The following is a 13,087-nucleotide window of genomic DNA, read 5'->3' on the forward strand; positions in this document are numbered from 1 at the left end:
GTCTGTGAGTCTCGATGATGGGCAGGACCAGCTGGAAGGTCCTGGGGTCTGTGTGGCTCCCCCTGAATGCTGGAGTTGGGGCTTTGTAAAGGTGAGTTGGAGTCATAGAGAAACCTGAACGGACACATTCCATGTGTGGGCAGCCACCATGAGCAGGGTGACGGGCATGCCTAGCATTTAGATCTTAGCAGAGTTAAGGGAATAAGATCTTGCCAGCTTTCTATAGCTATAGCTAACACTCAGTTTTACGTTAATTAACTCAAAGTCAACAGAACTCTGAGCCAGGTGTGTTTGCAGCGTATTTGTATGTGGGAGGAACATTATCTGGCTTAGAGTTTTAGGTCTGCCCAAGTGTGAGCCAAACTAAATAAATGTGGTTGATCATGAAGCTCTTCACTTTGTGCCAGCCATGGGGGCATGGTAGGTGGATTTCAGGGGCCGGATCCAGAATGGAAGCATTTGTTTGCTCTGCAGCAGGCACTCTGAGGTAAGCAGCCTTGGCAATCATACATGGAGTGGTGGACAGTGGTCCAGTGTGTGGAGCACAAAGTAAACCAGATGATGGTTCTTTTTATTATGAGAAGCCTGGGGGCGTGTGTGAATGTGAGGCCCCCTTAGTACTGGGAATACCCTTAAACTATGCTGAGAGTGACACTGACACACTGTCATGACATTTCTACAAAGACAGTATTATGGGCTGGCTGAACTGTGTCCCCACAAAATTTATGTGTTGAAGTCCTACTTCCTAATACTTCAAAATGACTGCATTTGGAGATAGGGCCTTCAAAGAGTTAAAGTTAAAAGCCAATATGATGACTGGTATCCTTATAAAAAGAGATTAGGACAGGACACAGAGACGCGCAGAGTGAAGATCATGTGAAGACATAAGAGTAAAGATAGCCATCTACAAGCCAAGGAGAGAGGCCTCAAAAAAACAACAAAACCACACACACACAAAAAAAAACCCCAAAAAACAAGAAAAATCAAAAACCAACGCTGCTGACACCTTGATCTTGGACTTCCAGCCTCAGAACTGTGAGAAAATAAATTTCTCACAGTTTAAACCACCCCGTCTGTGCTACTTTGTTATGGCAGCCCTAACAAACTCATAGAGATGGTATGATCAGCAACGAAAATGGAGTCCTGTTAAGTTTTCCTATAGTCATTGGGTTGAGTAAGGGTGCTAAGGGTTATTGACAATTGATATCTTTGCCCAATACAAAATTTAAGATAATGACTTCGTGTTTATTGTTTGTTTTTAGTGAGGGAGGAAAGGGCAGGACAGTTAGAAAGAGAAGGGCTCCAGCCCCAAGCACCCTGGTGGCCTCCAGCCTAGAGGCTCCAGCAGGAGGTGACCCATGCTCTAGTGACTGCAACTGCAAACTCCACGGAAGATGCAGCTCAGCTCTTGTTTAATTGTTGTCAGATATTAAACATTTATAAATTTTTTTATACAACAAAACAAGTACATGCGAAGTTACAAATATAGAAAATATAAAGTACATGCTTATTTCGAAGACCACTTTGGACCTCATACAAAACTAATTCGGTGCATGTTGTAAGCTTAAGGACCAAACAAAAGGGTTTCCTACATATTAAATATTTAGTACCTTACAAAAACAGGTTAAATGCATTAGATACTTCAGCTGTTAACTGCTCTAACCAAAACTTCTAAGGTTGTCATATGCGATATATATATATTTTTTTACATAGAATACCCGCACAATACAAGCCAATAACATTGCAGAATAGTAATATAGATCTGCTAGGTGGCAATATTGAATGATTCAGGGAATAATTTTACCTTACTTAAATAACAATAACAATTTCTTTTTACACTCTGAATGGACCATATTTCTGTCATCTCCATCCTAAGATTTTTTTTTTTTTTTTTTAGATTAACTCCCTGTTCTTTGATTCAAAATCCAATTACAAAAACGAAGGACTCGACTTAATTCTGGTTTTTGACAATTATGAGATAGCAATGAAGAAACGCAAGCATTTCTTTTCTTTGTACACCGATCGCTTTCTGCATCACACAATCTTTTGATAATGGCGTTTCTACAGCTGCAGCTTCCAATATGTTAAAGTCTCCTGGCTTTACCCAAAGTCAAAATCATTCCTAGTTCTGGTAAACGAAAAGAGAATTGTTCTTAGTCTCCAGAAAGTAATTTAAAACTGACTTACTTATCTACAGTTTGTTACTAAAGAATGGAATGCCACATGTAGGTGCTTTAAACATCTACCCCCCACGGGCACCACTCCCAAATGTTGGGTATTTTTAGTCCCAGAAGCCTTTCATATTATGTTAGTATATTCATTCCCTATGAAAATGTCCTCTGTCCAGAGGTCTAATGTTGCATGAATATTTACTCTTGATGCAATAGCTGCTGTGTAGCCTGTACTGCAAAATGCAAAACATTGTCACAGTTCTCTGCAGACACAGGCCACATGCTCTCCAGTGGGCAGAACCCAGGCTCAAGGGCTAAGGATTTCTCGTTTTGTTCTTTAAATGAGTATCATGTGGCTTCCTTCCAAATTTGGCAGAAATGCTGTTTGAACAGGGAAATGCAGTCAGGTATCCCTAAAACGAATGAGAAAATGTGTCCGAATTGCTACAAAATCACTGCCGAGATGGGGCATTAGTGTACTGAGCTCTAGCTGGGGACGGGATTGAAGGTATTTAGGCGAATGTATTCGAAGACTGGTTTGAGAATTGTTTTAGCCTCAATCCATTGCACTAGATGAAAAATAAGCCTAGATCAACCAATAATTATTTGCTGTTACACTCGTACCAGCCCGGCATTCGCACTGGCCTGTGAAGGACTCAATCACATGGGGCTGGAATACATAGCGTTACCAGGCCATGCTACACTTCTCTGTGCCATCAGTGCCAAGGGTATTAGCCTACAGATGACAAAAGGACAAGCGAGAATGACACACCTCCACTAAAGGGCTGTAGGTAGATACCCCCTTCCCCAACCTCGTATAAGATGAAGAAGATGGTGAAAACAGAAGGCCACCCTCATCCCACTATCAGGAAAATGAGGAAAGAGATGAGCAGGATCACGGGAGGGGAGGAGAAGACGACTACGCTCGCCCCTCTGTGGTACGCAGCCCGCGACTCCTGCTGGTACTGGGTGATGCACATCTGCTCCACCACGCGCTCCATCATCTTCACGTCGGTCTCAGTGAAGTTCTCCCCCTTGGTGGTGGTGGTGACCGTGTGCTGCTTGACCGTGATGTTGACGCAGTCGTGCACAAAGCTGTTCTGGTTGTTGTACTGATCCACGGGCCTGTAGTACACTTGGTTGGGGTAACGGTACATGTTTTCACGATAGTAACGATCCTCATAGTCATTGCCAAAATGTAACAGGGGCCTGTTCATGGCACTTCCCAACATGTAGCCGCCGAGGCCCCCCACCACGGCCCCAGCTGCAGCAGCTCCTGCCACATGCTTTAAGTTGGTTTTTGGCTTACTGGGCTTGTTCCACTGACTGTGGGTGCCGCCACCTTGACCCCAGCCTCCTCCATGGGGCTGTCCCCAGCCTCCACCATGGGGCTGACCCCAGCCTCCACCGTGGGGCTGTCCCCAGCCTCCACCGTGGGGCTGACCCCAGCCGCCGCCATGGGGCTGGCCCCAGCCACCACCACCCTGGGGTGGGTAGCGGTTGCCTCCAGGACTCCCCTGCCCCGGGTATCGGCTCCCCCCACTGCTCCCTCCTCCTCCAGGCTTCGGTCGTTTCTTGCAGAGACCCACGTCGCTCCATGTGGCCACAAAGAGAACCAGGATCCAACCGCCTATGTAGTTTTTCACCATGATGACTTATCTGCAAAATAAAGAGGGTGTCACAGAGCACTATGTTTATGCTGAAACGACTTAACATTTGCTGCATAATGAATAAATGAATGAATGAATGAATGAATGCATAGCAGTGCATCAGCTCCTTGGTCATAAGCGCTCTTCACTCTGTACTTTGCAGCACTTATGACTAAAGTAACTGCAGCTAAAGGGTTAACATAATGCTTTCTCCTTCTCTAAGGCCAAATTTGACCTTAAGATAATTTCTAGCACTTGATAAAAGTGGAATGCCAGCAACACTGCTTATGGTAAAAATAGCCTCTGATTGATAAATTACAATTGGGCTGGGAAAACCTATAAACACCCGGTGGGTTTGCCATAGGTTTGGGCTTCTTTAGAGCAGTGGTTCTTGCAACCGGCACATCTTTATAAATGCCCATCGGGCTGTTATAAAGAACATCAGCCCCTGTGGGGCCTGGAGCTTCTACGCCAAGGAGAATCCTTTAGTCACCAACAGGAGCTCATGCCTTTAAACTTGAGCAGTCACTGTGGGAACTGCAGGTAGAGACAAGTCCCAGGTTGCCGGGTGGACTGCCTCGAGGGCTCTGGTGTGGCCCCTATGGAAGTCTGGTTAGGAAAATCCCTAACTGTGGGTGCCACAGTAAGGAAATAACTTTGTAAATAACTGGTTTCTGTCTTCTCTCCTCTGCAGAATGTAATAGGAAATGAGTCTCTTGTTTACTGCTGTCTCCTCAGGGGCTAGGGCAGTGCCTGGTACACGACAGGCACACAATAGATATTTGTTAAGTGAAGGAATTAATATCCCCTGAACATATAACTGCCAACAAGAATTTCCTCAAAGGAATACAATTTGTGTGTATGTGTGGGGGGAGGGGGGAGGGGGGAAGCAGTAAACATTCAGGATTTTGCAAGCCCGCTTGTAGATTTCTCTTTCTCTCTAGAGATGGGTAGACAGAGAGATGAAGCTGCTCAAAGTGGGCTAAGAATGGCTGTGTTCAAGGTGATCTGCAGTCAATCATTCACTGAATGAGTTTTAATTCAACATGTAACGGTAATGGTTCATGAGTGACTTATTTTCTTCTAATTTTTGGTGAAAAACATGTCTTATATAAAAGGGCTAATACAGTTTAAGTAAAAAACAAACAAACCAAGTATCCTGGGTGATAATTTATGACCCTTTGCAGAATGTATGTTTATGCAATTAAAAATCTCTTTTGAAACTGAAGACGTCATGTACCCTGGGTGCTTGAGTCCAAGGGGAGGGCTCAAACACACATAGTACAATGATAATTAAACAGTTTCTACTGTACCCCACGTCAAACCATATGCTCAAAAATATCATATGCCATCAAACCAAAAATGGCCTACGCTAGTAATGCTGATGTTAGTCTTATCCCCAACGTTAGGTTTATCTTCAAAGAAAAGTGGCATCAAGTGCTAGAAAATTATTTTTCATAACCTTCAGAGCTAAAGATTAAATTGGATAATATTCAGAAAAAAGAATGATGAAACAAATAAATTAATTATCATCTTGTTTATATTCTTCCTACCATTATTGAAATGCCTTGGATAAGAGGGCCTCAAAGCTTACATGAGAGCTTATAGGAGAATCTCTTTCTGTTTGTGATAAAATAAGAGAGATCTTATAGTATTTAATATAAACTTCTCACTCCACAAATTTGGCCACCAAGATTCAGAAAAGTCAAATGACGTATCTGAGTACAGTGTTAGGTAGTGAAATTGCTGGGAATGGAGACTGGGTTTCTGAATCTCTAGCTGTGCTATGACATTATTCATATAAGACACTCTCTGTGAAGGGTCAGGCTGTGGCCCAGGTTGTGGTATATTTCAAGATATTAAGTATTTGATAAAGATCTATACCTAATACTAAAAAAAAAATACTCTTAGCAGCCTAGGAATAGGATGAAAATCCCCTAATTTGATAAAGGTTATATAACAAAAATAGCAAACATATTTAATGGATAACCTTTGAATGTATTTCTTTTAAGATAAAAAACGAGACAAGGATGTCCCCTGTCTGAGGACTGGAGGTCCTGTTCAATGCCATATGCAAAGATAGAGAAGTAACCAGTGTAAGAACTGCAAGGAAAGAGCTCCAGCTGTCATTATTTGAAATTAATGTGATCATATACATAGAAAATCCATCAGGCTCAACAGAGGTAACATGAGACCCAGAATTAGAGTTCAGCACACTTGTGGGATACAAGATTGGCCTATGAAAATCATCAGCCTTTCTCTACACCAGCAATAACTGACTAGAAAAAAATTTTAAAGAAATGAGATATTCACAATAGCAAACCAAAATGTAAAGTATCTATAAGTTGACTTAACCAAGAAAAAATATTTTAAACTCTAATAAAAAGCACAGGTGATGATCTGTAAAACTGGAAAGGTATTCCCATGGTCATGATCAGGACAACCTAGTATTATAAAGATTCATTCACCCCTAAATGAACCAAAAACTTCAGTAAAATGACAATCAAAATTCTAACTGGATATTTTGAGTTCGATAAAATCACAAAGGGAAAAAAAAAGTCCATGAATAGCAAACTCAATCTTAAAAAGGAAAAAGGAAGGAACCTGCCATATCAGACATTAACCCTACAAGCTGTAGTAATAAAGACCATATGGCAAAAGTCTAATGACAGACCAATAGACCAAAGAAAGTGGACCAGCAAGTTCAGAGATAAACAGATGTATACATACTGTGGTAGGGACCTGATATACAATAAAGTGGACACCACAGATCAATGGAGAAAGGAAGGTTTGTTTAGTGTATACTTCTGAGAAACTGGAGAAAAATGAAACTGAATCCCTAATACCACATGTGGAAGCAGACTACAGACCAAAGTGTGAAAGGTCAAAGTACAACAGAAGAAAAATACAATAAAAGAAAAAAATGTAGGTGAATGTCTTTGTCACCTGGAAGAGGAGTAGGGGAAAGACTTTTTAAAATAAAAGCACAAACCATGAGACAAATAATTGGAGAATTTTATTACATAAAAATGAAGGATTCCTGTTCGACGGTACGAACACTATGGACAAAGTTATCAGAAAGAGTATACAATGGTAAACAAATATTTGTAGTATTTCAGACCAACAGAGGAGTCATTCTAGAGCCTACAAGGAATTATTACAAAGTAATACGAGACAGTAATTCCAACAGAAAAATGGCCAAAATCTATAAACTGATAATTTACAAAAGAGGGAAACCCAAAAGAGTATGAAAAAATAGTCAAAAAACATTAAGAATCAGATAAAATGAGACAAACAACAACAACGAAAAAGACATTTCACTTACACTTATCAGGCTAGCCAGAGGAAACAAAGAGAGGGAGGGGAAGGATGTGAGAATACAGAAACCCACGTGACTATTAAAGGAGTGCGCGTGGTGTAACTGAACAGACAGAATGAAAATAAGTGAAATAAATGATTATCGAAGTAAAAAAAACCCGAAAAGGAAAAATTTCAAAATAAAGCATCATAGTTATAAAGAAATAATAGAGATGAAAGTAGAGTTTAATAAATAAAACCCAGAAAAATGTGGAATTTCTAAATAAAATCAAGTTATTTAAAAAAATGTAATATATATGTAAACACAAACCACTGGAAAACACAACAGCTCCATACTGATTCCTTAGGAAGACTAGGCTTTAAAAAGGCAAGAACTTACTATACACAACTTTGCTTTATGAATTAAAAATTTGTGTGAGATGGACTGCCTTTCTATAAAAATATAAATTACAAATATCACCTTTAAAATTAATTCATTCAACGGATACTTATGAAATAACTATTAATGTGCTAGTTTTTAAAGAAACAGAAAACTTGATCAATAACCACAGAAGAAATGAAGAAAAAAGTTGTCAAAAAGACATATGATAATGAAATGTTTACAGTATAATAGTTATTGATTCATTCAATAAATACATATTTAGTGTTTACTAAGGTTCTAGCATTGTGCTAGGGGCTGAGGACAGAGTGACGGTGGGTTCGAGCACCAAAAAGAAGATGTATCTGGAGCCTGATGAGACTGGAGTGGGTGAGGGCCAGATCACCATGGCCTCATGTGCCATAGAGAGAGTTTCCATTTTATTCCCAGTGCAGTGGGGAGCCACTAAAGAGACTTATGAGAACAACATGATAGGTTTGTTTTTTAAAAAGCTCACCCTGTTTGTTATGTAAAAAAAAAAAAAAAAATTTAGGTCGGCAGGAAAGGAAATGGTGAGATCGGTTAGAAAATAATTGCAGCAAGATGATGGCCTGGGATGACGACGGTGCTGCAGAGGGTCTAGGAACAAATGAGATGTATTTTGCAGAAAGAACCAATTAGGACTTGCTGATAGAGTGAATGTAGGAGTGGGAGTTAACTACGTTCATGGCTTTTGTGACCAGGTAGACGGTGGCAATGTCATCTACCAAATTAGGGGGAAAAAGTGGAGGGCCACGCTTGGCAGAGGAAACGGAGGGTTTTAGTTTGGACACATTAATTTTGCTACATCTGTGAGATACTCAAGTGGGAGTATCAGTTTAGGCGATTGTTTTCAGAATCTAGAACTTAGTAGAAATAAACAGTTAGGCACCTTCACCTGAGAATTAGTGTTAATAGTTAAGGGCATAAAAGGTCAAAATTCAAATCTCAAGATTACGAGTGCAGGGCCCTCACTCTTAGCCACCCAGCCTCCAACAAAACAGGTGCTGAAATCCAAAAGAAAATACCGCCAAACTGATTCAAACAGTTTAGTAAAAGAACATACTAAGGATTACTTTCAGAGTACAAGGATGGCTCAAAATCAGGAAATCTATTAACAGGGTAGGGAAAAAAAGATTCTCTGCAGATGCTGAAAAGTTTCCAATTAAAATCAACATCCATTCCTGATTTTTTAAGTTTAAACTGCTGAAATAGTTTCTATAGAACTAGAAGGTAGTCCCTGTCCATCACTGAGATGGAAATCACTACCACAAACACAGCCTGCGCCCCATCTTCATTGAAAAAGGAAAGGCATTCTGATTAACGTAGTGAACAAAACGAGAATGCAAGCAATCACTGTTCTTACAGATTGTTATGGGGGTTCTAGCCAAGTATGACTTTATATCTGGAAAAGCAACCAGAGACGTCTTAGAATAATTGAGTGAACTTGTTAGGGTGGCAGTTTTTGAAATCAATATATAACACAACGGCAAGTCACCAGATTAATTGGAATTAGGAGACTTAGCATGGAAAATACCATTCCATTCTTAATGACAATAAAAAATTCAAAATATCTAAGTTTTAATCCAAAAATAAATAGTACTTATATGAGAAAAGTGATAAAATTTTAATGAGAGACATAAAGGCAGCCTAGAAAAAAGAGAAAGACATATGTTTTTGGTTGAGAGGATCAGTACTGAAAGATACCAATTCATTTCTAAATAATCTATAAAGTTAACACAATTTCAGTCAAAATTCAAAGTGGATTTCAAAGAACATGATGAAGCGATACTCAATATTAAGAAGACTGAAGAAACTATTGAACAGGAAGAAAATCTAGGGTGCATTAGCCTGCCAGGTATTAGAATGCATTGTAAAGCTATGATAAATAAGATCACATGACACTGGCACACGAGTAGAATGACACAGCCATGGAATTAGAGAGAAGGTACAAAAAAGATCCAAGGCTTACCCCAATCCTCCTATTCCCATTTATACACAAGGACTGGGTCACAGCTGGTAGGAACTTGTCCAATGGCTGTGTGCCAGGGGCCAAACTTCTGATACTCAGAACATGTTATAACTTGAAATTTAACTGGTTTATTGAGAAGGGACACCAAACAGCCCCCACCCCCCAGGGAAATTTTCTGTCTTTCCTGAGCTAAGTAGAACTCATTTGTCACAAAGTACTCCCCCCTTATCTGTGGGTGGATACATTCCAGGATCCCCAGTGGATGCCTGAAATTGTGGATAGTACTGAACCCTATATATACTTTGTTTTTTCCTATACCTTCATACCTATCATAATGTTTGATTTATAAATTAGGCATGGTAAGAGACTAACGACAATAACTAATAATAAAATAGAACAATTATAACAATATACTGTCATAAAAGTTATGTGAATTTGGTTTCTCTCTTAAAATATCTTATTGTACTGTATTCACCCTTAATGATGTGAGATTATATAATGCCTATATGATGAGATGAAGTGAAGTATTCATAACTGTACCCAATTTAAAATTTATGAATTATTTCTGGAATTTTCCATTTAATATTTGCAGAAAGCAAAACCTCAGATAACGAGAGACCACTGTATTTTAATCTTTTTGAGGTCATTGCCTCTTAAAGAATCTGATGTAAGCTATACAAAAACTTCACAGAACATTTTGAGGTGGGAGTTTTTCATTACTACTTTGAGTCCCAGCTCTGGACTGTATAGGGCAAAGGAGCCCCCACTTGGTCCATCCTCAGAAGTAACTGAAGAGCTTTTAAAAAGCAACATAGCTGGAGCCTATCTCAAGCCAAGAACCTGGGAGTGCCTAGCAATGGGATTTGAGAATCTATAACAAAGCTGCACAGGGAAATTCACTCTTGGCCATGCGCTTCAGAGCTAGGTCCTCAGAAGCAGCACTTAAAAACGTTTGTAATGCTTTTCATAAAAAGAGCACACCTCCTTAGATGTGATCACACAATACTATGACAGAAATAAGGAGACTATACCAGGAGAAAAAAGATAACCAAATTGAGAAAAAAATTCTCCCAACTGTAAGAACTGCTGCAAAAAATATTTACTCAAGAATGACTTGATAATGTTGCAGCCATCACCAAGTTAGATACAGGCACGTTCTGAATATTTAATACATGGCAGTTCACAGCTGGTATAGTTGTCTTGGAAGACGAAACAAGATCCGAAAAGAGAGAATGGAATAGATAAGTTAAAACTACAGCATAGAAAACCTTTTCTCATAAAGCTTTTTGTCGGTTGATAGTCACCTTCAGTGTTAATTTGGTGCAGAAATGTTTGTTATTGTTTTATTGTTTTTATAATGATTGCTTCCTTACATAATTCAGCATGATTCTAGAGAAAATGGTGGCCCTTTCTCTGCAAAATCAAGCTGATTTTGTAAGAAAGGATGATGCAATAGGTGCGAGTTACACATATAGACCCAAGTGGCCTCCAGAGCAGGGGCTTTTGCTCAAGGCCTTTCCAGACCTTAATTTTCTGTGACAATTAGGGACTTTCAACCATTATAAGACCAAAGAGATTCCACAGGGTACCTACATCTGTTGTGGCTCAGCTAAGCTGGATTCGTGCCTCCGGGAAGACAATGCTTCAGCTTGGCTGAAATTGTTCAGTTTTCAAATATATGCAGGAGTCCTTGAAAAGAAAAAGAAAAAACTAGGCTTGATCAATAAATCTAAGATCTGATTCCTTAAAAGGAAAGCTTAGTATATGTTATAAACCACTAAAAAATCTATTCAGGAAAAAAAAGGGAAATATTCAAAGAAAAGAAGTCAGCTAAAAAAGCAAACGTGACACTGAGCGCTCCCTCTTTCACACACAGAAAACAGTCCATTTCGTTTAAAAAATTACATTTAGAAAAACAATACATTGACAACAAAAAAATTAAATCACCTATGTCTATTAAAACTTTTTTTTTTTTTGCTTTTCCTTTCAGATTTTCACACATGCATTCACATATGAGTAAGCAGATTCAGTTCAGTAACCAGCACCCTGAACTGTCAGTCTTTTCCCAGTTATCATGGGCTCCAAAATAATGAGTTTCCATGATTGCATAATGCTCTTTTCAGTTAATGTGCCATGATTTCTTAGCTACTGCTCTGCTGTTAACACGTTGAGGTTATTTCCCAGTTGGTTCTAATTTTAGGTCATTCTGCCCCAAATATGGGCTTGCATAGGGCCTTTAATTAATTGATTTTCTTGTGTGTTTCTTCCATTGCTAAGTAAATTCCCAGGAGTGTGGTTTCTGGGTCACTTTTAACTTCTTAAAGTATTACCTGATTGCTTTACAAAAGGTTTGTACCAATTTACAATGTCCCCAGTAGGATGTGACTAGGAAAAGAATAAAGGTATGTATATCAAGGATTTGTTTTACATAGATGGTTAAAATAATCTTTAACAAACTCCGGAAGTAGGTATCATCTCCTCTATTTTATGAATGGACAAGAGGAGAATTAGGAAATGAGGTAACCTATCCAAAGTCAAAAAGTTAGTTACAGAGCCATCTTTCTAACCTGGAAGCCCTGCCACCTCCCCAGATAACTGAATACGCAGGTTTCAAGGCAAACTTCCAGCAGGGGTTGCTGTTACTATTACTGTTGTGTTTGTTAATAGATGTAAAATGATAATCCAGACTTGCTTTAATTTGTATTTTATTCTGCAAGTGATTCATCATTTGATATTTTATAATCTTGATATTATTTTCTTTTCACGAGTATGAAAAACTTGCACCAGATACAAATAATATACAAATCATATCCTAGCTCTCTGCTTTCTTTCCCTTTCCGGTTAGTTCTTTTTAATTGTAAGAGTCTCGGTGTTTGTGTAGGTAAAAATGTTTCTTTCTACTGGTGATGTTTTTCTTTCTTCTTCAAATCTGAGAGTTTAATTTTTCCAGTTTTATTTAATTTTTATTCAATTTCCTGTTCCTATTTTTTCTGATAATTTGATTTGCAAAAATCTTTAGTACTATGCTACCTGGAGTTTTTTTTTTGCAAAGAAAAGGGAAACATCTCAAATGTTCATCATGTGGGGAACTCCTTATTAAACCGTGATGCTCCAAGAACGAGGAAAAACGCGGCCAAGAAGATAATCATGATTAGAGCGGTGAAACTTGCATTGTGCTGTGTATGAATCGAGATGACGAAATGAAAACCAGAAAGCAGTGGCTTTGAGATGTTAAGGGTGGATGTGCTGGTGGTGGGCTAACGATTTAAAAAATCTGTTTGCTACAGCCACTACAAAGAGAAAATTAAAAATATATTCAGTAAAAATAGATTTCTCCCCGTTGTATAATGTAACAAACGTGAAGGCGTCTCCCGCACAAGTGGAGACTGGTACTCCAAGGGCGCCGCCGGCCCTGATCCCCTCCCTCTGAGACCCTCAGATGCTCAAGTTCTCTCCTTCCAGAGGGGCAGGAAAGCAAGTGAAAAGCGAAGCTTGCGGGTCCGCCACACCTGGGGCGCGCAGGAGACCCTCTATCTGCCGGCGCCTGGACGTCCCAGGCCCGCAAATAGAGGAAAGGCCC

At 39.4% G+C, this 13,087-nt stretch overlaps 1 protein-coding gene across 1 annotated transcript in view; it reads right to left on the reverse strand.

Moving 5' to 3' along the window:
* Nucleotides 1-1,384: 1,384 nt before the first annotated feature.
* Nucleotides 1,385-13,087, reverse strand: part of PRNP (prion protein) — a 12,516-nt gene continuing 813 nt past the window's right edge. Inside the window, exons 2-3 of the mRNA XM_015597302.2 lie at nt 11,101-11,196; nt 1,385-3,830 (exon numbers count right to left, since the gene is read on the reverse strand). Of these exons, the coding sequence (XP_015452788.1) occupies nt 3,026-3,820 (795 nt within the window). The 5' untranslated portion in view covers nt 3,821-3,830; nt 11,101-11,196 and the 3' untranslated portion in view covers nt 1,385-3,025. The remainder of the gene's footprint in view (nt 3,831-11,100; nt 11,197-13,087) is intronic.

Source organism: Pteropus alecto, unplaced genomic scaffold, assembly GCF_000325575.1.
Source record: "Pteropus alecto unplaced genomic scaffold, ASM32557v1 scaffold45, whole genome shotgun sequence".
Classification (NCBI taxonomy): domain Eukaryota; kingdom Metazoa; phylum Chordata; class Mammalia; order Chiroptera; family Pteropodidae; genus Pteropus; species Pteropus alecto.